The sequence below is a fragment of the Balaenoptera borealis genome (assembly GCF_965194805.1).
Source record: "Balaenoptera borealis genome assembly, chromosome: 13".
NCBI lineage: Eukaryota > Metazoa > Chordata > Mammalia > Artiodactyla > Balaenopteridae > Balaenoptera > Balaenoptera borealis.
In genome coordinates, this window is record NC_138870.1 from 83,901,103 (window position 1) to 83,927,101 (window position 25,999).

Genomic DNA, 25,999 nt, shown 5'->3' on the forward strand with positions numbered 1-25,999 from the left:
CAGAACTATGGAGAAGCCCTTAGCCACACTGATGGCTAATTTGAACATGTTTAAATGGCTCCAGGGATTCCAGTCAATAAACAGGAACTGGCCTGTTCATTTGTACATTTCTCTCAAATTGGTTGAAATAAGTCCTCAACACTTGATTTTCTGACCTGGTTCTCAGCCACTCAGCGCCAGCCTGTGGTCTGGCATTATGAGAAATTTTCCAGTCTGTTGGGTGGAAGTAATCCAATCCTGCCACTGTTTATGATATAAGGGAGACAGAGTACAGAGACAGGATCCAGGAAAACAAGAAAAGTTCTGCAGCTTAGCAGAGCGGCCTTGTGTGGTGGCAATCTGGAGAATGGCGCTGGATGTGACTGAGAAAGCCAAAGGATAGAATGTCCCAGAGAATAGAGCCACTCTTTGGCTGGGAGCTTGGAGGATGGTTAAAGAGTAGAAACGTTCTTTATCTGGATTCTTCTGGGCATGATCAGGTCCTGCAGCAGGATGGGGCAAGTGGGGCTATTTCCGGGCCAGGAAAGGGGGACTTCCTCCTGTGAGGACAGAACAAGAGCTGGGGAACTGACTGAGTTGAAGCTGTGGCTGGAGGAGCTCCAGTTTGAGGGTAGAGCATGGTGCCCAAGTAGCATACAGCAGTGGCAGAGCACTGTTCAAGCAGGTAGTTCCAGTCGGCGGCCCAAGGTAAAGAAGCATCCAAGTGAGTCTGTGTGCGTGGTTAAGGGGTTCTGGTTAGGCAGTGCTCACAGGTCCGGGCAGAAGGGCCTAAGTCTGCCAGTGGTAGCAGGGCCTCCGTCATTTTATCCAAAGAAAACCACTGGCTAAAGCGTTTGATGAAAAGAAATGGCCCATGTGACATGGAGGGTGGAGCAAGACTCAAAGAGGGAGGCACAGGACCGAGGCTCAGAAATGATACGGGGCCACTGCAGCAACCAGAACAGGGACAGTGCAGCAGGGCTAGCTTAGCAGCAAGAATTGTTTGATGTGCAGTCATAGAAAATGGGTTACAGTTTAAACATCTGCTGCTTTAGGTATCACTGGAACTTGAGAATTGGGATGGCAGGGGCAGGCAGGGCTCTGTCTTGAGGTGGAGAGATGGTGATTCCAGCGGAGAAGGACATAGACTCAAATTCAGAACCCGAATAGGGAGCAGAGAATCTGGAAAGTAGATCTCTCTTCTCCTCATGCTATCAGTCGGGACAGAGATGCAAAAGCTAGTTTAAACCTTTTAGTGAGTCTGCTTAACTTGGATATGAAGATAAACAAGGTAATAATACTGCCTGCTTAAAAAAGGAAAGAAGCTATCAAAATGTTATTGATCGTCCCACTTAAGACTATCCATCAGCATTCATCTCCTCAACATTTTAAGAGATGTTCAGTATGACATTTGGATTTGAAGTGAGGACTGCATCAAAAATGAAAAAGATGAAAACTTTTAAACTTTACATGTGCACATGATCAAGATGACTGCTCATCCAGGATTTGTTCCTGTGTTTATTATTTGAATAAATCACAAGTACTAGAGCTCCTTATCTAATTTGAAATTTTAGTCATGGTTAATTTTAGAGGGACATGATAATCCTTTTTTTAATCTTCTGGCCAGTTACATCAATTTTGTCAATTCATTGTCTAGTTTCACTCATGCTATTGTATGACCTCTGTCATGTGCCACAGTACAATGTGTTTAAACGGCACGTCAAGGTAGACTGAGGGTCGCTACTTGCTTACTAACTTTAAAAATAGTCTTCAGCAATTTGTTCCACTTTCGTATCTTAACACGTGATTTTGACTTGTGGAACACAAAAGATTAATCTTGTATTTAGGAACCATTTGGTAAGGAAGCTGGTAGAGTAAAATTTAATATATTTTTTTCCCCTGCAGTTCTTGAAGAAATAGGATGTGAACCCAGTTTAGGTGGCAGCACACGTCCTTTTGTGAAAGGCACTTTTACTTGCTTAGGCTGTTCATACTTACAAGCCTCAGTCATCCTTGACTCCTCTCTTTCTCTCACTCCCAAAGTCAAATCTCACCACGCCACATCTAGTTTTCCGCCGCACTCTCTCTGAATCTGTCACATTCTGTCTGTCCCTATAGCCAATGACTTTCTCTCACCACCTAAGAGGCCCTCCTGCTTACAGTCCTTCTTTCCCCTCCATCCATCCTCCATATGTCACCAAAGTCAGGGTATTAATCCAGAAATCTTATCATGACACTGTGCTACTCCTAGCATTTTTTACAGAATTAAGTTTAAACCCCATTGGATGGCATTCTACGGACCGGTGATCCGGTCCTAATTTATCTTTTAACCCCATTTCCTGCCTCTCCCATCCCTGACACACGCACACTGAGCCTCCAGCGATATCCCTATATTTCTGAACATGCTCCCCACTGTCACGTCTTCAAGCCTCTTGGTCCACACTGTCTCCTCTACCCAGACATTCTTCCTGGGCTTCTGCTAACCCCTTCAACTCATCCTTTAAGGACTGATTCAGAGACCACTTCTGTGAAATCATCCCTGATTCCCACAGTGAGAGTTAAGCAAGACTTTCATTATGTTCCCCAGCATCTGGAGGGCAGCTGTGCTGAAAACCAGCTATGTTGCATTGTAACAATTTGTTTATGAGTCTGTCTCTTCCACTTAGCTGGGAGCTCCAGAAAACCAGGGGCCCGTTGCTCATTGATCTTTGTTTTATGCTTCCTCCTGCTTCCCCACCTGCTCTCCCAGTCTCCAGGGTCTAGTACAGTCCCTGACACACAGTAAACCCCCAACAAACAAACCAAATTCATTGGTTTAAAGAATGAGTGATTGCATTGTATGGGATTTCATGAGTCCCTTTAGTTGGCTTTCTTAACTTACTTAATGCTGATTAAGGTAAATTCACTCCCACTTCTACCTTACCACTTTTTGATTCCAGTTCTCAGTCATTTCTCCCCTTTGGTACAAAACTGATTGCACAGTACACACTGAAGCCTTACCCTTTAAATTATATGATGAAGTTTGAGGGTCCCAGGCTTTTGCCAAGCTCAAATAATAAATTTCTTAAAGCCATGGACTAAATTATCTTCAGTGAAAATGCTCTGTACTTTTTCTCAGCTGTTTTTGCAGAACAAAGATTCCTGTAAAGCTTTTCTTCCTAGTTTCTAGCTTAAACTTTTCATTAGATACAGACCATTTCTCCCTGTCTCATCGTCTTCTGAGACTGTAAATTATCCTGTTACTTCATTTATAATGGGAGCATATTTATATTCTGTGATGACGGATCCCCTGAGCTTTCCTTCTCCTTAGCTACCTACAGAAAGTTAACTTCCTCAGTGGCAAATTAAGGACAGATTACAAGCAGCCAGGGAACTGGGCTCCGTCACCACAGGGGGCTGCCCACTCAGTCTCCTTCTGTTCAACCATCCGAAAGATGCAGCTGCTGAGCCAGCCTGGCACCGGGCTGCTCTCCCCCTGCCTTCCCTTTCTCTCATGGAGGGAGTGGAGAAGTCCCTTTCTCCATCAGGAACTGGTTGGGTTCGGATCCTGAGTTCTCTAGACTCTCTTCTTCTCCTCCCCCTACCCCAGCCGCCTACCATCTCCCTCCCACTCCAAGACCAGCAGTGACTGTGCTCCAAGACTCCCCCTCCTTCCAGAACTGCCTCTTGGTTTCCATAGCAACAGAAAATGTTGGTGGGAAGCAAGAATGCTGAACTGCAACTCGTGCTGGGGCTGGGAGGAGGAGGTGAAATGTGGGCCTCTCTGGAGGCTGCAGGATGAGGGAGAGGGGGGCACTCAGGTGAAAGCTGGGGAGAAAGAAGCCAGGTGAGGAGTCCTCAGAGGACAGAATAGGGAGGCTCAAAGGGAAGGTGCACTGGCAACCAGAAATCACTTTCATTAAATAAATGAACTAGGAGGAAGAAATAGGAAGAAAGACTTAGAAAAAGTAATGCAGAATTTTTTTTATATATATATATATAAAATATAGTGAATGTTTGAGGGGTGAAGTTATAAAACCCAGAAGAGGTTATTTTATTTCAAAGGTGAGTGGTGGAAGGAAAAAAGTGTAGTGGCAGAGAAAAGGGGGTGTTAGAACTTAAAAATAATAATATATATAAAAATAAAAGTAATGATAATGTACCTGGGCTTGAAAATTGGTGCCTCTACTTATTAATCATGTGTCACTTATCTTCTCGGAGCCTTAGTTTGCTCATCTACTACAATAGAGTTATTAATGTCCACCTCAAAAAGATGTTGTGGGGATCAAGTGAAATAAAGCACATGAAGCAGCCACTCAGAGCAGGTCAGGTAGCTCTATTTTTAAAAATCATTGTTCGAGGCTGAGGAATGGTATTTCAAAGAGGACTTGGGGCTGAAGTTTAAGCTAAAATTCCTTGAAAACTGAGCATTGTCTTCACTCTGTATGACAGACTCTAGGTCCATCCACCTCACTACAAATAACTCAATTTCATTTTTTTTTATGGCTGAGTAATATTCCATTGTTTAGTCTGTCATACAGAGTGAAGTAAGTCAGAGAGAGAAAAACAAATACCGAATGCTAACACATATATATGGAATCTAAAAAAAAAAAAATGGTTCTGAAGAACCTAGGTGCAGGACGAGAATAAAGACACAGACCTACTAGAGAATGGACTTGAGGACACGGGGAGGGGGAAGGGTAAGCTGGGACAAAGTGAGAGAGTGGCATGGACATATATACACTACCAAATGTAAAATAGATAGCTAGTGGGAAGCAGCCGCATAGCACAGGGACACCTAGAGGGGTGGGATAGGGAGGGTGGGAGGGAGGGAGACGCAAGAGGGAGGAGATATGGGGATGTATGTATATGTATAGCTGATTCACTTTGTTATAAGGCAGAAACTAACACAGCATTGTAAAGCAATTATACTCCAATAAAGATGTAAAAAAAAACAAAACTGAGAATTGTTATGTTTTGTGTATTTATTTCAATTTTTCATGTCTCCTAAGTAGATGGTATCATGATAATATGCACCTGAGTACACGTGCCATAGCAATTTTTAGTTGTAGCTCTTTCAGGACAAAATTGGGAAGCATCCCTTTCCTTCAAATAACTTCTCCATCTGTGCTTTTAACAAAGCCTTCTATGATATTTACTCATTTCCTCTCCTACACAGTCACAGTACTGTCGGCCTCATAACCTCTCGTTCGTTTCTCTTCTCTCCCCTTAGTTCAAGATGTTGCTGCAAAAATAATATTCCATGCCCACAATAATGTTTACAGCGGTCCATCGGTATTTTGAGTTGAGTGTGTTATCACCTCCTTCAGGACTCCAAGGCAAGAACAGCTAGTAAAGTTGTGGTGTAATGAGAGATGCCTAAAAGTCGATTTACTCCAGGCTACCTTTGCTATCTTACAAGAAGGATGTCAAATTGCTGCAGAGACTCTGCTTCTCCATGTCTCCCTGTCCTGACGTTGGGACAATAATAGCAATGATGACGACTAACACTGGAGCTTGCTGTTCCACGTGCTTTACGTACCTGGACTCACAAACCTTATCTTAACCCTGTGGAATTAGTATGCAGTTATTATCAGGCCTCTTTTCACATGTGGAAACTGAAGCACAGAGACATTAAGAAACTTACCCAAGGTAAGACAGCTTACAAGTATCAGGGCTGGTATTTGAATCTAGGCAGAGTCTACCCTTTTAATCATCGCACTGTGGTACTTCTCTATGGAAGAAATATCTGGGCTCCTTTAGGCACTGTGGCTTGATGATATTATTACTGCTTTTTAGAGGCAACTGCTCTTTCCTCACTTGGTATCATTTAATGAATAAAGTAGGAACATGTGACTGTGACCCTGGCTTCCATTTTAAGATGTGTACTGAGGCCACTGGTTTATCTTTTTTCCTCTTAGATCCCAGTGAAGATCTGGAAAAGGAATAAAAATGTCTTGATCTCACAACAATGAAGATAACTGGCAAAAAGCTATATGAGTATGAGAGGTCTCAATAAGTCTCCAGAATTCAGAAAAAGCCTGGGAAAGCAGTGGATGGTGCAGTGAGATGGAGTTAGCTTTAGCCTGGGGGGGTTCCCAGAATCAAAAAAGGAGCCCAATGGAAGACCGAAATAGACATTTCTCCAAAGAAGACATACAGACAGTCAATAAACACATGAAAAGATGCTCAACATCACTAATTATTAGAGAAATGCAAATCAAAACTACAGTGAGGTATCACCTCACACCGGTCAGAATGGCCATCATCAAAAAATCTACAAACAATAAACGCTGGAGAGGGTGGGGAGAAAAGGGAACCCTCTTGCACTGTTGGTGGGAATGTAAATTGATGCAGCCACTATGGAGAACAGTATGGAAGTTCCTTAAAAAACTAAAAATAGAACTACTATATGAACTACTAATTCCACGACTGGGCATATACCCTGAGAAAACCATAATTCAAAAAGACACATGCACCCCACTGTTCATAGCAGCACTATTTACAACAGCCAGGACATGGAAGCAACCTAAATGCCCATCAACAGAGGAATGGATAAAAAAGATGTGGAACATATATACAATGGAATATTACTCAGCTATAAAAAGGAACAAAATTGGGTCATCTGTAGAGATGTGGATGGACCTACAGAGTGTCATACAGAGTGAAGTAAGTTATAAAGAGAAAAACAAATATTGTATATTAACACATATATGTGGAATCTAGAAAAATGGTATGGCTGACCTTATCTGCAAAGCAGAAATAGAGACACAGGGGTAGAGAACAAATGTATGGATACCCAGGGGGAAAGGGGTGGGGTGGGAGGAATTGGGAGATTGGGATTGACAGATATACACTATTGATACTATGTATAAAATAGACAACTGAGGAGAACATACTGTATAGCACAGAAAACTGCTTAATGCACTGTGGTGTCCTAAATGGGAGGGAAATCCAAAAAGGAGGGGATATATGTATATGTATGGCTAATTCATTCTGCTGTGCAGTAGAAACTAACATAACATTGTAAAGCAACTATACTCCAATAAAAATTAATTTAAAAAAAAAGGAGCCCAAGTCACCCACTGGAACCCCAGAAGTTTCAACCTGAGAGAAGGAAGGAAGGATGAAGGAAGAGATTGGGGAATGGACAGAAAGTGGGGAAAAACCGAAGGTCTACGTCTGGAACAATTGCCTTCCTACCCCAATGCACATTCTCTCCCTACCCCAATGCACATTCTCTCTCTCTCTCTCTCTCTCTCTCTCTCTCTCTCTCTCTCTCACACACACACACACACACACACACACACACACACACACACACACACTTATGTCAGGCATTTATCCCTCAGGCCAGAAAGAAAATAGTCGCTTATTCTCTGAAGGCATCTAAAAAACCTTTCTGGGGAGAGCTAGAGCAGTTAGTGTGCTGGTATTTGGGACACGCTGCTTATTATAGGGACACCCTCCTCACTACGAAGTGAAGCTTGGAAGTCAAAAAATATGTGTCTATGTACACAGAGCTTCCAGTTTGCCTTTCCATCGCCTCTTCCTGAAATGTGAATGGAAAACCATAAGCTACCAGTCATTGATGGAGTATATAGTATGACTGAGGAAGATCAAATTAAAAACAAAGCACAATAGAAAAACTAACTCTAGAGATAATTCCAAGAAGAGAATTTCAAAATAAAAACAACTAACCTCAAACTGGTATCCCTTGACAGGTTCAAAACGATGTTACATATAAGGAAAAAGAAAAGGGTGCCATGAAAAAGTAATAGAGAAGAAGAAAGGGCTTTGGGAAGTTAAACATATTATTGCCAAAATTTTAAAAAATCAATTTAAAGATTGAACTCAACCTCTTAGAATATAAGATAAAAATAGAAAGAGATGGTAAATATGAGAGAAAGGATAAGAGACATTGAGAAATGGTTGAGGAAATCCAGTATTTGGCTAACAGGAGTTTACAAAAAGGCAACAGAGAAGATGAAGGAATTGGAATAATCAAAGAAATAATGGAAGAGGATGTCCCACTTTATATTTAAAGTGCTTAAAAAGTGTTGAACAGATGAAAAAGACACCCACTTAGACACATGTTCGTGACACATCAGGACACCAAGGATAAAAAGAAGATCCTAAAAATTTCCAGAGAGGGAAAAAGGTCATCCGAAAAGGAACCAGATCAGACTTCTCCACAACCACATCGAATGCTACAAGAGAAAGGAGCAATGCCTGCCAAGGTCTGAGAAAACTCAGATTCAGTCTTGAATTGCATACTAAACCACAATATTAATCAGCCATGGGGGCAGAACCTAGACATTTTTAGATTCACAAGGGCTTAGAAATTCACCTCTCAGTTTTTTCTTTTTTAAAAGGTTATTTCTTTTTTATTTCTCAGTTATTTCTTTTTTAAACAGTTATTTGAGTGCATGCTCCAGCAACATGAGAAATCAAATCGAGAGAGAGGAAAACATCCAAGAAACAGTGGATTGAATTCAGAGGTGCAATGAAGAGAATCCCAGAATGATGAACATGAGGCAGTCCCACAGAATGAGTGCAGCTTGGGACAGGAAGACTTGGCGAGGTGTTCCTGGGAAAAAGGAGGTCCAAAAAATGAATAGTATGATGGAAACTGTGGAAAACCCAAGGACAAATAAAGGCAGAAATGCAAGAGAATGGAAAAGCAATCAGAACTGACAGGAAAAGGAAACAATTATTAGAAATAAATGAAAGGTAAGCTCTAGGAGAGCTCTCATGTTTCTAGCTGAGATAACTGCGTGAATGGTATGCGTCCTGGCTGTCATCATCACGTCCAACCTCATCACGGTTGGAGTAGGAGCCCAGGTGTGGGGTTTTCGTCCCTGATAAGCATTTCCATACCCACAAGTGGCATGGAGGTGAAGAAATACTGGACTTCAATGTACTGCTGCAAGCTTGGACAACGGGAGAGGGCTTCAGCAGGGACCACCAGAGAGAACAGCTTCTTCCCCCGTTTTCCTGGCCACACTTGGGTCTCTAGTATTATGTGGTGACAATAGAAGCCAATACTGATGGCAGTGGAATTTCATGCTGGCACTGGAATGGAGTCAAAACTAAGTTGATTTAAAACATAAAAAGAAGTGGTATTTCAGAGCATCTGACTTTGTGGGCTATGATTTAGTCTGCAAATCTATTGGGAACAAGGGCACATAGGAGAGAAAAGAGATAATGGTATAAGTGAGCTAAATACTCATCTCTTATATCAAGATGTCAGTTAATGATATCTAAAGCTGAGGAGCCAGAAATAAGGGCATATGCATATCACATGGAGATAACCTTCCGGAAGACTAAGTATAGAAACATTTAAGGTGTCCGCTTCTGGAGAGCGGGGCCAGAAGTGGGGCTAAGAGGGTAGGAAATGGTTTGCATTTATGTTTTATTTGTACATTTGTTTCGATCTTTAATATATATATATTATGTATATGTATGTAATATATATGTATTACTTCGAAAAATCTTTTAAAATGTGTGTTCTCTTCTGTCAGTCCTACTGTCTGGATTCCCTTGCTGCTGTGTAGTTGTTTAAATTGTCCTCATGTCTATCGTAAACCATCTTCTGGAAGAGGGTGAGGTAATAAATCAAATAATTAACCAGTCACGGACATCCACTCGTCCATTTGTTAAACCTTTTCCTCTTTTTCATTTCCAAGAGTGCTCTCTAGGACACAAGGGAGGAAGACCCTAGTTAGTGCTGTCGTTGTCTTGGTTGTGGGGTAACAGGAAGCAGAGGAGCCTTAATTTTTAGCATTTAGACTTCGGCTCTGAAGACTGCTATTGAAATGGGGTAAACTCTGATTACAGCTTTCTAAAGTGTACTGTTTTCCCTGAGCTAGAGAACGGTCTTCTGAATTAGTATCAGTAAAATGCTTTTCAGTGGGATCTCTGACACCAGAAGTCGCCACTGACGCCAATGTAATTACCATCCCTGGACATAGCCTTGCCAGGCAGCATAGATAATCACCTACAACCACAGGCTGATGATTAGCCAGTCAGTCAACTGGCATTGATTGCTCACTGGGCGGTCCTGTAGGGGTGACAGGGAGAAGACTCTGCAGTGACCTTTCCTTAAGGCACTCCAAACAACGAGGGCTGAGGGTGCAGGGGGAGAAGAAAAGCAGATACTCACATGCACCACAGGACAGAAAGAAATAAACACATCATTCTCAGTTACACAGAGAGGGCCCTGTACATCCAAGTTGGAGTGGAATAAAAATGGTCTCTTCCCCATCTGGCCCATGTTGACCTCTCTGGTTTTATGTGTGTTACCTCTTTTTGGTTTTGCCCCCTGCTCGCCAACTGGACCCAAACACCACTAGATATCCCTCTGTGTGCCTCCATGATAATTACATGCTGTTCCACTTGCCTGAAAGGCTGCTCTATCACTTAGCCTTTGTCAGGCTGTGAATTTTCCCAATCTGTTAAGAGTTAGTATAAACTTGACCTCTTCTATGGAACCTTTACTGAGTTACTCATTTTGAGGGCCTCCACTATACTCTGAATTAAAGTTCCAATCAGTTACAGTGCTAAAGGAATTTGTCTGTTTTCACGCTTGTTTCTCCAGCAGATTGTAAGCTTCATGAGAGGAGGGAATGGGTATATTATTCATTTCAGCAGAATTAAAATAGTTTATATGAAATACTTAGAACAGTGCCTGAATATAAGCATTATATAAGCATTATTATTATTATTACTGTCAAGTTTTATATTTAGGAGCCCTAGCATAATATCTTCACATGAAAGTGGCAGCTAAGCAAATGTTTCCTCCTTTGAATTCTTGGAACATTTCAAATAAGCTGAGTTTTGGAAATGAGGAGGTCACAGGTGTTTTTGGCAGTGGTCATGATTCCCATGTGAAAGTGAGGATGATTTCTTTAGATATTGGTAACTGAGAGCTGTGGATATCTTTGAAGAAGCAAAGGATGTAACAGGTGAATAAATTTAGTTTTGGAGGATATGAGGATATTCCAGATGATATGAAACTACTAAAAAACACTTGCTATTGGCTTTGAGACAGTACGCTCACCCTCAGAAAGATGGGCTTATTTGGAGAAACACCTAATGTAACTCAAGTAACTTTGTTTCCTTCAGCATTATCTGGAAATAGAAGGCAAATCAGTCAGACAGATGTTTCCATGCTCATCCTCCCTTGTTATCTGTATGTGTGATGTGCACGTGTGTGCTGCCATCTGGGTGAGCCTATCTGGGCACAGCAATGGATCATTAAGCTGTCTTTCCATATGGTGCATGTGTAGCATCTGAACCACGATTTCACAAGGTAGGTAATGCTTTAATTCATAGAGACGCTGAATGATCCCTAGGACGGTTGCCAGATCAGTATCTCTTTTGTTCTTTAAACACTATATGCATTTTGCAGTCTCACCACCTTTGTTCATGATTCCATTCAATCTTATATCATTGGTCCCATTTTCACTGTTTACACAATCCTGCCCAAGCCTACTTCCTCCAGAGAGTCTTCCCTGATCACTCCAGCTCATCAACATCTCTTCCTTCGCAAGACTTAGAGAGATTCATAGATTCTAACACTCATTTCTCCCACAGTTGCGTTCTATGCTGTGAAAACATTTGTCCTTTATCGCTATTTGAATGTGTATTGCTATTTAGCTGTTAAGTATGTTAGTCTTAGCTCCCTGAGTAGACTGTAGTATCTTTAACAGGAGCTTGTAAGTATGCCTCTCTGTAGTCTCTACCACAGTTAGCACAGTTTGATGAGTATATTTGGTACTCAATAGGTGTTTCCTTAGGAATGAATGGATAAATCTCCCAGGAATCCATTCAGAAAGATTTTCCTGGGATCCCCTTCACAAATGCTCATTTACTTTCCACTTTAGTTTGTCAGCACATGTTAAAGGATAAAAGATGCATATCTGAAACATAAATTTATATTGTAAAATGCTACAGTCTTCAAAGTCTGCATATACTTCATAGTATTTGTTAATATACTTTATAGTCTGGATGCAAGTTTAGGTTAGTTATCCTTGAGAAGAAAGCTACAAGACTCTAGAGCATTCAAATATTCTCATAAAAATTAATTATCACAATTTGATCAACCATAATTAAGGGAACATTTTATTGCTGTGAGCAGGTGGGTGTCCTTGAGTATGTTTCTTAAGGAAAGCACTAAATGCAATCTAGTTCCTTGGAAGTCCCATTGTACTCTGCCATTGGCATACACTACTGCGTGGCCATTAAACCTGAAAGGCTCAGTTCTTTGAGTGTACGTGCAGTTGATTAATCAAGGTCTGTGATGAGTAAGTGTGAATTACAGTGACATAACTTTCCGACATCCTTTAGAGTTATTCAACATAAGGTCACCGAGATAGGTGGGTTGTGGGTATTTCGGTGTTCCTAGCATAATTCATAGAAGCGTTTCCTTTGTATCCAGTGTATTAGGAGGGCAAGAGCAATGAGGCCTTTTGGCAATTTCTGTGTATCACTGTGCTGTCAGTAATTCCAAAGTGGCTTGCCAGCTAAATGGAACAGGCACCCTTGTCACCATCATGATTCATTGCCTACTGAAAGCACACAGCTAGCCTTAAGTAGCCTTAAGCTACTTCTCACCACAGCCCTGTGAACCAGGCAGCGCCATCTCCTGTTTGCATTTGGGAAACTGATGCCCGTGGAGGTTAAATGACTAACCCACAGTCTCATACCAAGTAGAAAGAGTCAAAGTATGAAAGCAATTCTGTAGCTTAGAGCACAGTTGTCTTTCCAATTCCTATTGAGCATAATGATTACAAATCTCAAACAAGCCCTCAATGTGGCCCTGTAATTCTACTCCGTTTTCCTTGTAAATTCTCTTTCCCACTTTTTGAAATTACTCTTTAATATCTTCTCTACCTTCAAATCTTCCACACCAATGTGTCATAATCTGCTAGAAAATATTAGAAACCATTGGAGGGAACATACCTCTATATTCTCATCATCTTATATACAAATCATTATAGTACCCATTATCTCTGTCTTCCCTCCTATTACAATAGGAATGTCCCCATCAAAGACAATTCTTCCATTTGTCTCTGGATCCCAACACCTCTCACTTTTATTCATTCAGTCAATCCCTCTTTCTTCTCCAATATCAATAGCTCCCTTTCTACCTAATCATTCAATTTAGTGGCCAAACGTGACTCCAGTCTCTCCTGTTTAAAAAATCCTCCCTTTGACACCCAAATCACTCTTTAGCTACTTGCTTATTTCTGTGTTCCCATGCTCAGCAAAACTTCTTTCAAGAGTAGTCTACTCTACCGCTTCTTCAATCCAATGCAATATGGCTTCTGTGCCTTTTATTCCACAGAACATGCTCTTGTCAAGTTCTCAGTGGTCTCTATGTTGTCAAATCCAGGGGTTACCTTTCTAGCCTCATCTCACTTGATCTCTGATCTTCCATCTATCCAACTGATCGCTTTTTTTGTGGGACAAGTTTTGGGGGAAAGATCATTCCACTTTTAGATACTTTGAGGGCTCAGTACAATATAGGAAGTAGAAGACGTTTGCCTTTGTTAGTATAAGTGGAGTCACCTAAGGTGAATGTGTGGAGTGAGAAGAGAAAAGGGAAAGGGCTGAACCCTAGGGAACAGGCAGAGGCAGGGGGAATCTACAAAGGAGCCAGAGGAGGGGTGGTTGCTGGGGCAGGAGATGCCAAGGAGGAAGAGTGGTCAGCAGAAACAAAGACCACAGAAATATGAAGTAAATAAGGCCTGGAAAGAGTGTATTGTATTTGGCATTAGTAGTTCATTAGTCACCGCTTAAAAATAATTTCAGGATGCTGACAGAGGCTAACTGTATTGAGGCCTGATTGTATTGAGTAGAAGGGGAAGCCAGGAAGTGTAGACATTTCTTATGAGAAGCTTGGCTGTGAATGGAAGAATAGTAAGCAGGAGAAGCATCTAGAGAAGACAAAGCATTGAGGGAGGGTTTTGAAAAAAAAAATCAGGTTATATCTGAGCTTGTTCAGAGATTGCAGAGAAAAAGGTTTACCCAATGTCACACCATTTATGCTAGAAGTGAAAGTAGAATTTATTTTGTCTCCCCCATTAATTGAGATAACATATATGTAAGAGTTTTAAAGACTATGAAGTATGATGAGAATTTAATATGGTATTTTCATTTCTGCTATATCATAACTACTTACCAGGAAGTAAGTGCATTACATTTTTTAAACTATATAACATTCCCTTCATCTCATTTCCCACCAAAAGAACCTCACTGCTATTCATTCAGCAGTTTTTAAATGATTGAACTGGTATGAATGGCCTTTTGTGTGCTTCCTTGTGAGGGATTTCTGAAGTAGGTGTTAGCCAACCTGCATGTTTCTGTTCACCTGTTCTGAGCTGACAATTGGATGGGTTATATAGCTAGGTAGCCCTGATGAATACCAAATGCTCAGCTCCTTCTTCATGGGGATGCCTCTTTCTGATTAAAAAAATGAGCAGTATAACTCCTGTCAAAGAAAAACTTGAGATATTTTAGATTCTAGGCCTCCTAAGTCTAAGATCTCCTTCAAAACTCTGGAAGGACAAAATTTATTCTTCCTGCCAGCCATCTAAACAGACATTGGCTTATAAACCCAAGATGTTCCACAATGCTTTGGATATGAATCTTAATCATTTTTGTTCAGTCTGACAGAAGGTAAAAGTTTAACCATCTGAAATTTAATTCTGTGGACTCAAGGGCAGAAATCAATGACCTGATATTCAGAAGCCTATGTTAATAATTCATTGCATTTTTCTCTCCTCCTAATATGCTTCTATAATTTATAAGTAGAGTCACGGGGCTCTTGCTTCTCAATACTCTTTTAGATCATACGCTCTTAAATGAAAGAATAGTTCCCAACATCTATGATGTGTATGGTACACACAGATTGGATTAGGAAGTCAGGGACATGTGAGCAATGACCTGTAAGATGTTGTTACTATGTCTCTCTAGCTTGAGTCTTCTTGTGGATAAGAATTTGTAGCCATTCATAATCATACTCATTACACCTTATAAAGGATTATACTCAAGGGCAAATCATATCTTCCATGAACATTGCTCCTGTTTAATGCAGTGTCTCTTGCATGCATGGAATGACTGTCACTCAGAAGGTCTCATGGTCTGAGGACAGACTTGACCTGGAGGTATACCTTTATTTTTATGACCCTGTGTGTAGCGGTAAGTTTCCTCAGTCCAGACTGCCTACTCTTTGCGTGAGGCAAGGTTTTTCTTCTCTCTTACCTCTCTTCTTGGTTCTCCTCTGAATCATCATTTCCCCCCCCAAGAACAAAAAATGCTTATGCTACTTTTGTTTGTCCAGAACCCATATTTTCTCAGTTCGCCCACATATGTTGCCCGAGCAACTCTTATTGTAAATGTTTTCCCTTTGGACTCAAATTGACCTGGGTTTGAATCATGAGTGCTTTGGGCCAGATATTTAGTCTCTCAATAACTAACTTCTGTCGTTTGTAAAACTGGAATAACACTATATACTTTATAACATTTGTGGGAGAGGGAAATACAATATATGGAAAAAAGTATATAACAAGTTCTTGATAAATAGTAGTTGTAATATTAAATGGGTTAAATTTTCTTTCCTTCCTATAAAATACTACTTATTTAATCATCTATTCCTTTGGGGTGTCTCTATCAGATAGATATCAACTATAAGGATGGCAAACGAATATTTCTTGTAGATGTGATTTATTTAGGGGCCAACAGAGGCTGCAAAGTAAAATGGAAAGAGTGCATGGCTAGAGAGGTAGGAAGATCTTGGTTCTGGCCTTGCTAGTTCTCCTATTAACTAGAAGTGTGACCATGTATATGATTATCCATGCATGCAAAACTATAAGCTATCAGGAAGATTGCATTTATCATTGATGAAAGAGTAATATCAGATCCTTTACACATTTTAAATTTCATGTAAACCTCAAGTAGATTGACTTTGATTCAATTAAGCAAATATCTACTGAGTAACCATTATGGACTGTGCCTGGCGATGTGAGGGATAATAAACGGAGAATGCATATGCACACGTTCTTATTGAGGACTGCTATTGGTTAGATTGTGTCCTTCCCGCAAATTCATACGTTGAAGTCTTAACCTCCCAGTACATCAGAATGTGACTTTATCTGAAGACAGGGTTTTTTTTGTTTGTTTTTGTTTTTTTTTTTTAAATTTTTTTAAATTTAACATCTTTATTGAAGTATAATTGCTTTACAATGGTGTGTTAGTTTCTGCTTTAAAACAAAGTGAATCAGTTATACGTATACATATGTTCCCATATCTCTTCCCTCTTGCATCTCCCTCCCTCCCACCCTCCCTATCCCACCCCTCTAGGTGGTCACAAAGCACCGAGCTGATCTCCCTGTGCTATGCGGCTGCTTCCCACTAGCTATCGATTTTACATTTGGTAGTGTATATATGTCCATGACGAAGACAGGGTTTTTACAGAGATAGTCTAGTTAAAATTAGGTCATTAGGGTGGACCTGAATGCAGTATGACTGGTGTCCTTACAAGAAGAGGAAATTTGGACACGGACACACACAGAGGGAAGACAACATGAAAATACGGGGAGAAGACAGCCATCTCCAAGCCAAGGAGAGAGGCACAGAACAGATGTTCCCCTCAGAGCTCTCACCCCAACCCTGTTGACACGTGCTGACAGCTCGGACTTCCAGCCTCAAGAACTGTGAGACAATATATCCCTGCAGTTTATGCTACCCAGTTTGTGGTGCTGTGTTATGGCAGCCCCAGCAAATTCATACAAGGACCAATTATGTGCTAGTGACTGGGAAAGTAACACTAAACCAGACATTGTTTTTTCTCTCAGGGGAAGAAGTTAGGTAAAGAAGCAGATAATTCAGCCCTGGATGATAAGCAGGGTGCCATGAGAGGCCACTGAAGAATACTTGAGCAATACCAAAGAATTCGTCTTAAAGGGTCCCCTTTAAGGAAGGAAACCCTGAGTCACATTTTGAAGTAAGAGTTACCCAGGCTAAAAATGAGTGCAAGAAGGTATTGTTCTGGGCAGAGAACAGTGTGCGCAAAGGCATGGATTTGTGAGCAAGTGAGGCACAATTGTAAGACTATAATAATTCAACACAGCCAGAGTTTAAAAGAGGTGAAAGGTGAAGCTAAGAGGTGGGCAGGGTCCAGATCAGTAGAGGAAGTCTCCACAGAGCGAGGAAGTCTCCACAGAGCAAGGAAGTCTCCACAGAGCAAGTAGAAAGACCAGGGTCTTAGGGAATGAGTCTTTCTTGAACAGGGAATCAGGAGGAGATAGGCTATGTTAGGTAGGAGGGAAATCACACAAAACAGGAAGGTATGTATTTGGCAGTGAGAGTTCTGGTCTTGGAAAAACAGAGGTCCTCTTGAGAAGTCGTGGGGAGGAGGTAGAAAAGTAAGGAGAAGTAAGATAAAGAGGTCCCTCAAAGGACCAGAAGTACGACAAACCGTGAGGGCTTGGCGGGCAGGGCCCACATCCTGTTCAGTGTCTGCAATCTAACAGGGGCTCTATATACATTTGCTGAGTGAACGAAGGGAGCAATGATGAAACAGTGTGGTTTTAGTGAATTGAGCGGGAACTTCTAAGTCAAAGCAGTTTAGTTTTAAATCTAAGTGCTGCTGGGGAATTTTAAAAACTTTTTGAGTCTCATTATCTTCGTTATTAGTAGGGGGGTACTAATACTTACGGATAGGGATATGGTGAGAATTACATGGGATAATTTATATGAAACTAAATAAGACTTAAAAAATGCCATCCGATCAATATTTATTGAGAAGCTACTTTACACCAGGCACTGTTCTAGGCTTTAGGAATACAAAGATAAATAAGACCCACTCTCTGTCTCTAAGGATCTCACTTTCTAGGGTGGAAGGCAGACATCTGAACAGATAACATAATTGCAATGAGATATAATAAGGCCTACCTTAGGGCTAAGAAAAGGCTGCCAGGAGTGCACAGAGAGGGGCAGTCAGGCAAGCAGATGACAGAATGGCATTAGGGAACACTTCCTGGAGGAAGGGACGCTTAAGCTCAATCATGAACAATGCTGCACAGTGAGGTGAAGAAGGAAGAGGAAGGAATTCCAAACAGAGGGAATAACAGGTTTCCTCTGCAGCTGTGTATTTCTAGTTCCTATGCCTGCACAGTTCCCTTGCTGAAAATACACTCCAGTCTGACTGAGAAGAGCAAAAACACCCTCTTTGCTCTTGTCAGACTCCTGAAGGCTGGATCTTGCTCTGAATTTCCTCAGTTATTGGCTGGGTTCTCTGTAAACCAAACAGGCTTTCAGGAACCTTGCTGGAGCCACCTGCCTGATTCCTTACTCGCTTTTTCCTTTCTTCCTTTCATTAAACAGCTACTGTGTCTACATGTGTAAGCCAGGGGTCGTACCTGGAGATATAGAGGATCAAAGCATATTCCTAACTCTCAAATCGTATTTCTAAATCAAGTGCAAGGTAGCAGCAAATGATGGCCTATTGACTAGATCTTCCTGTTTTTTTGTAAATAAAGTTATATTTGAACACACCCATTTATTTGTGTATTGTCTATGGTCACTTTCATGATACAATAGTAGTGTTGAATAGTTGCAACAGAGACCATATGTCTTTCAAAACCTAAAATATTTACTATCTGGCCCTTTATAGAAACAAGTTTGCTGAGCCCTGTTCTAGTGTTTGTGTGGGGTGGAGGTGGTGGGGTAGCTGGACAAGTAAACTGGTGATACGGCGCAGCAAGGTGGGGGAAGAAGGGCTCCTGACCCATACGTGGAAGGTCAGGGAAGAAGTGACAGTTAAAAGAAGTGACAACTAGGCTAAGAACTAGAGGGTAAAAGGAATTAAGAGGGGAAGGAAGATCATTCTCAGCAGAGACAACAGCATGTGCAAAGGCCAGGCAATGAAAGAAAAAAGCAGCTCCAGACAACAGTAAAGAGAGGAAATGATAACAGGTGAGGCTGGAAAATAAGTTGGGTCAGGCAGGTCATAAAGGTCATTTCCTGAATATGAAAGCCATATTAAGAATTGTGTAAGTATAATGTCCCTTAGGGAATTGAGAATCATTGAAAGATTTTAAGCAGAGTAGTGCTAAAGCAAATGTGTGCTTTAGAAAGATCACCTTGGAGTAATCACCCTGCAGTAACATTGAACACTTGTTGGACATTTATTCTATGCTAGGTCTGTGCTAAATGTGTGGTACACACACATGTATATGGAAATGTTTACTGAGTAGCTAGGCGGTATTGGATGCCCGGTAGAAAGAGCTGAAGAGTAGGGGCAGCTACGGATCTGTGAGAACCAACGATCTCCTGATGGATGGACAAGTTGAGCACCACCCACCTTTAGAGGCAGGAGGAGGATTAGGAGAATAGGAGTGACTGGAAAGGTCAGCGTATGTCACAGAACCCAAACAAACTTCAGTAAGGGAATAAATACCAACAGGGAGCAGACAGTGAAAATCAGACATTGAAAGAGGCCAAAGAGAAATGAAGTGAGAAAAGAAAGGGGTGGGGGTGGTAATTTATCAAGAAACAGGTTACAGCTGACTTAAAAGAGAACAAACTGAGTGGAAGGGCTGGGACGCAGGCTGGGTTACAGAAGTAAAGGACGTGACTGGAAATGAGACAACGGAGGTCATTGCCACTGTTTGAGAAATCTGTCCATTTCTCAAGCAATGAAAAATGATTGTGGCTGGATTTCTTAAAATTAGTCTGTAATTCAGCAGTTTTAGCAAGTTTTTTAATTCATGAAGTAAATTCCTCATCCCAGAGATCTGGTCATTTGATTCAATACTGGAGATCAAATTATGCAAATATGCTGCATGACTAAATTAAAGGCCATTTCATGTGAGCATTAGTTAGGGATGGTAGCTATAGTACTGAATTATTAGAAAATGGGGCAGCATATTTTAATGCTTAAATATGTAATCAGAGTAACTTGCAGGTGGAAGAAAAGGCTCTTTTGTCCTTCGTGTCACCAGATTAGAATTGTGGCTACTGTTTTTTCTGAAGGCCATTCATCCTTCTCAGATGGCCATGCCTGCACATGCCCTCATTTCTGAGTTTTCTGCCGCACAAGCAATCTTCCAAGGCTAATGAGAGCTACAAGAACAATTAATAGCTCTGCCAGCACCAGTATCGTACCCTGCATTTTTAAAGAGCTCAAAATATTAAATAACAAGCCCAAAGAACATTTCTCCTGGACCTCTCATTACATTGATTTTACAGGTGAGTAAACCGAATCATACAGAAGTGAGACAGTGGGCGCGAGAAGTCTTACTTCAGTTCTCTCTCACGCCGCTGCGAGGCTGTTGCCTGTTATACTTGTAATTAAGCTGTTGTCTAGATAAAGAATGACTCCCTCCTGGCTTTGACTGTTGGTTACCAACAGATTTTAAATGCCAGTAGTTGAAAAAGAAAAATATTTTTTTTCAAAAGTGGGTGTGTAACTACTGGCCTAAATGAGTTTAGAAAATTATAGCTGCACTTTCAATATAAAGCCACCTACTCAACTCAGAGCCTAGCCTGTTTCAGAAGGAAGGCGTAGGGAGTGTGACAGGTATATTTCTCTTACGCCTTTAAATCTCAGTAATTTTATAACATTTTCTTAAACAATATTTGAAACAGAAAAACATCATGGGGGTTATTAGTCTTACCCTTTAGAGACAATTTATTTTTCTGCTTCACAAGTTTAACTTCTTACTTGGATCATGATATGCTGCTAAGATACTCAAAAGGTCATTTTTATCAGGTCAACTGCAAATGGGGCTCTTATTACAGAAGAGTTATTTATAAGAGGAGAAAAGAAGTAAGTCTATTAGCATGTAAAATGTACCACAAAAATGAAAAAAAGTTTCAATTAAATACTAAGAGATCAATCTTGTTCAAATCTTTGGTTCAAATGGATGACTTCCTAGAGCTCTGTGACTCCACTTCAATGTCTAATAGGCAGTACTCACTTTGACCTTCACTAAGTTCTTTATGAATACTACCTACCCAAGTGTACAAAAATGCTAATTCACGTAGGGCTCCAGGTATTATTTTTATATCTTACTCTGTGCACATTTTGAACATTTTAACAGTGATCAAAGCACCCCAAGTCAACCTAGATGGCAATTGCTAGAAAACACAGGAGATGCTAAAAAAAATAAGTTGGTATAATTTCATTCTTCCCCCCTTTTGATTAGAGTTTACAAATATGATTGTTAGCCAGAACATGGTGAGGCTATGGGTCAGTTTTCCAAGTAATATAAACTTCTTAATACAGTCTTTGGACTACAAATCTACCATAACACTGCCAGTGTTTTGATGTTATTGGTATCTTTATTTTCCATTACTCCATGCTATGATAGATTTTACCTCTTCTATTGCCTACTGTAATTTGCTTCTGAAAAAACAATTGCTGGTAGGTAATATGCTGAAGGATGGTGATTATACAAAAGGATGAGGGGCAAGATCCCCATGATATAGTGTGTGTATACACGTGTGTGTGTGAGCACATGAAGGAATGTGTATGCAAATAATATGATATGTCTGAGAGCAATACTGTAACCTGCTTGAGGTCAAAGACAATATATTGTTTACTGTTATATCCCTAGTAATTAACACTGTCCTTAGCACATTGAAAATGTTTGAGTGTTTGTTGCATGAATGAAAGAAGGGTACTAACGCTCTATGTTCCCACTGGCAAAACAAGGCTTCCAGTTTAAAAATGAGGCCAGAGGTCCAACTACAATAATCTGCTGTGCATCCAGTTTTTATGGGGAGATTTCTATGTACACAACATTATGCTAGGAGTGTGAGAAAGGCAAGGAAATTGAATACACAGAACTTGGACTTGAAGAGCTTCCAGTCTAGTTGAGGAGACAAGATATATACAAGTGAAAGCTTAACTCCTAATTCTAGAGAGTGAATAATGGCATGCCAAATGTAATTTTTCATGCCAAATACAACCACTATATGAGATCAGAGAAAAGAGAGGCTGCTAAGGACTGGAGTCCTTAAGAAAAGCTATACAAACTAGGTAGAAATTGAGTTAGATCTTAGAGGATAAAAGACAGAGGGGAAGGAAAGGAAATAGCTGTGAGGGTTGAGGGAGAGTACAAATGAGCAGTCATCAAGACAAGAATAGAGATTAATAGTTTGAGACAAATTTTAGGAAGCAGTCATCAGACTAGGAAAAGACATGATGATAGAAACATATATAATAAGAAAGTAAATCATCATGGGCATTTTGTACAATAATCACTTCATACTTAAACTCCTTAGTGAAAAGAAAAAAGGTAATGTTGAAACAGACACATTCTATATGTTGCAAAGTTGGGGAAAACAGGTGGGATGTCAGAGGACCACGGTGGCATTCCCAGAGGCTAGTGAGTAGCAGGTAGACATGCCTAACTAGATGGGAGCTGATGATATATGACATCAGAGGGAATGAACAGGTAGAGTGGGGCTTGGATAAGTCTTTAGACAAAGGGTTTCTGTGTTGAAGTTTCAGACTTTTGATTGCAACATAGATCTGACTTTCCCAAAGTCTTAGGTGACCAGATGTACTTTTGTAGCTATTCTTTGTACCAATTTCTATTTATTTTACATTTTTAAGGCTACATAAATGTCAATACTGTGTACAAAACTATTCTGCAAACCATGACCAGTTACATAAAGAAAAAGTTTGGAATTCTGACTTTCAGATATTTTTTAAAAATTGACACATCAATAAAATTAAGAATAAGTGTTAAGAGCCCAAAGGAGAAGCAATGATTGATAAATATTTTAAAATAAATGGGGGGGGGGTCCTTCTTTTCTAACCATGCCTAAAAATTGATGTAAGAAATCTTTATTAAAGTTAATCATAGCCATGTGGATAAATCATCCATATATTGTGTTTATGTGTAAGAGAACATAGAACAGAGTTAACAAAAAAAATTTGTAAGGCTTTCAGTAAATACTTTGAAAGTTACTTATATGAACCCTTTGAAACTCATATTCATGAATGGAATATTGATTAAATGGAAAATTAACTCTTGAGAATGTTTCCTAAATAAAATATATCAATGCATGGATGTACTATGATATTTCAACCAACATTAATTATATCCTTTTGATGTCTCTACTGTCTTGTTCTAAAAAGCTAATAAGACCTGCACTTCATCATAGTTAATAGGAGTGTGGTGCTTGTTGCTTAGGCAACAGGATGAATAAATGCAGGTCAGAATGTGCTTCAAGAAAAACAAAAGCTAGAATATGATACTGAGTGCAGATTAAGCAGGTCCAACAGATTTTTTCACCACATTAATGAAATCTATTTCTTAAAGTTGGCTGATCATATTAGTGTACTTTAACTAAGTTCATAATTAAATAAATTAGATTATGGAGATCAATAATTTTTATAGAGATAGAAATTGATTTTTTTATGATACAAGTAGCAAATAAATGGTGTACAGCAGCATGTAAAGCGATGATTGATGACACTTTTATGATTTGCTTCATTTTCATAATTAACTCCTCTGAATGATAACTCAAATTTTTAAAGTTAATTCTGTTTCATGTAGTAAGTATTTGATTATTCTGAATTAACTATGTTTTCTTAATTTCTGAAAAATTATATACAATAATTGCAATTTAAAAAATAAAGACAATAATCTATGGAGAAGATCAGACCTTGGTTTTGTCACATATGTCCAGGATTTTTTGCCTCCTGGATACATTTTGGAGTGCTTATACATATTTCATTCATGAATGTTTTTTCCGATCTCCAAATGCTTATTAGAAATATGTTTGATTAACCTTTGCATTGGGCTTTCAAAAAGGGATTATATTTACTCAAAAGTGTTTAACATTCAGAGGAAAGTTATGCTGAATTAAAATTTTCCAAGCAGACAATCCAGAGAATCCAAAGACCTACCTAACTTCTCATGGGACCAGAATAAATTTGGACACAGGTTTGAGGAGTGGGAATGAGAGAGTCTTATTTCAAGTAGAGATAAGGAGAAAGAATAAAGACTTATCCAAATGCGCAGTAAATATAACGACAATGAGAAGACTTTCATTCTACTTGATAGTTCCTCTAATTCTTAGTGTCATCTGTTTAGTGTCCTAAGTCTGTCCTAATTCTGCTCAGTCTGTCCTGACTCTTAGAGCAATTGAAGCAATTTCACTTTTCCCCTATTTTAATACCCACAATATCTGTCTAATTTGTGACAGTATTCTTAAACATGAGAAAAATAACAGTAGCTGCAGGTCTCATTATAAAAACAGCTTCATAAAGAGTTCCATGGATACAATTACATAGAGCTCATATGTCTTACAACATTTATGCAGCTTTAAAAGAAAAAGCTCAGGGGGCACACATTTTTGGAGAAGCAGCAGAAGTTTAACAGTCTGAATAATTTTCAAAGCTACAATAGTCAAGTCAAGCTTGGAGAAAATAATCTCTAATGAAAATAAAAAGACATGCCTATCTCAGTACTGTGTTATCAATTTTGTTACTAATAGGCTTCAGGTGTCAGCCCCAGCATTTTGTTTAGAAATAGCTATTAATTGTTTCTGCAAGCCATTTTGTGCTACATGCCTATGTTATGTAGCTCTGTCTAAATTTAGGGATCAGTAATATGCGTGATGGGACCTTAAAAGCAAAGAAAGCTAATAAGGACTGTGACGTAGCTTAACAAGGGAAACTGATGAGCACTGGGGGAGGTATGTGAATGATCAGAAAGCTGTATTATGGGTCTGCACGTTTCCCCATCCTCCTTCCTCACCTATATTCCTCGCAGTGGGAAGTTTGCACATACCAGGTTTAGATTTCAGGCAGACCAGTATTCAGAAGTACATGAATGTACTTAGTCCATCATCCTCTCCTTCTAGATATTGACAGTTAATTGATGGAAGTGTTTGTTTTCTACATAAAGTAATAAACAATACCTCATTGCTCTTCAATCAGCCTGTGAAGTAAGTGAAAGCTGTCTATAATAGACCATTTGAATCAGTTTGCTAACGAACTAAAGGTCATCCACACAATTTAAACTGCTTATTGAACAATTATCAGGAAAAAAAATGATCTTCACACCGTAAACATAACAAATTGTCTAATTAATTACTAAACGCTGATGCGCAAGTGAAACAATATGTGTTAGGAATCTAGAATTAACTGAAGAGTTCTATAATCTAACTGGGTATTCTGAGATTACAAATCTATAAAAATCACACAAAGAATGACAGGGAGACTATAAATTTAATCTTCTTTCACTGCCTATAAATAGTACTCTCACCGGTTCATTCATATAATACACATGTATATGGATGCACATAGATCTCATTTTTCAGCAAGTGCCTATATGTTACACAGTAAGTTCAGTCCTAAGGGCATCCGATTTTCTAATGCGGTTACGTATATAAAATTGACCGGTTTTGGTGCAAATCAGGCTGCCTCTGAGCCGTGTAAGACACATAAGAAGCAAAGACAGACAAAAGGCAGCTCCGTGGCCACAGAAAGCGTCTTACCATAAACTGCACATTGTCAAATCCATTAGCCATCAGGTGGTTCTCGTACTGAGGTAGCCCAATGCTTTCCAACCATTGTCCCACTGTTTGGACAGGGCATCTGGGTCCTGTAAGAGGATGAAGAGGGAAGCGTTTAAGCAGGGAGTAGCCGTCCACGGGGTAATAGCGGTAGTCCTGGGCTGAGAGGTGGCATTGCCACATCATGCTCCTGGGAAAGTTGCTATCAAAGGAGCCCGCCAGCTTGACAGATTAATGTTCTCAGCGAGAGAGCAAAGTCAGAAGTAAAACATAGTTTGCCAGGCAGGCTGTGGAGTATGACTTGATCCTAGCTCCACATTTCTTACATATTAATCTTTACTACCGACCAGTACGTCACACAGCCCCCAAAACCAGGCAGCAGAAGAAGGCATATCAAGCTGTCAGCTTAGGCTGGTCTGCATTCTATGTGATTGTTGGAGTACTCCACAACGAGCAATGCACGGCCAGCAGCCAGAATTCTTTTTATCAAGTA

The 25,999-nt window shown here is 40.0% G+C and overlaps 1 protein-coding gene and 1 pseudogene across 18 annotated transcripts in view; both read right to left on the reverse strand.

The window, feature by feature from the left end:
- ANKS1B (ankyrin repeat and sterile alpha motif domain containing 1B) overlaps positions 1–25,999 on the reverse strand; it is a 1,131,483-nt gene that overhangs the window by 375,106 nt on the left and 730,378 nt on the right. For 15 of the 17 annotated variants that reach the window (XM_082349568.1, XM_082349580.1, XM_082349581.1 and 12 more), the window contains one exon: positions 25,489–25,595. In XM_082349568.1, coding sequence (XP_082205694.1) covers positions 25,489–25,595 — 107 coding nt within the window. Of the gene's footprint in view, positions 1–25,488; positions 25,827–25,853; positions 25,988–25,999 lie in introns of those variants that run through there. The other 2 variants (XM_082349571.1, XM_082349570.1) reach the window with 2 other exon arrangements.
- LOC309608938 (AP-3 complex subunit sigma-2 pseudogene) overlaps positions 1–25,999 on the reverse strand; it is a 510,311-nt pseudogene that overhangs the window by 120,590 nt on the left and 363,722 nt on the right. The gene's annotated exons all lie outside the window — the stretch shown is intronic.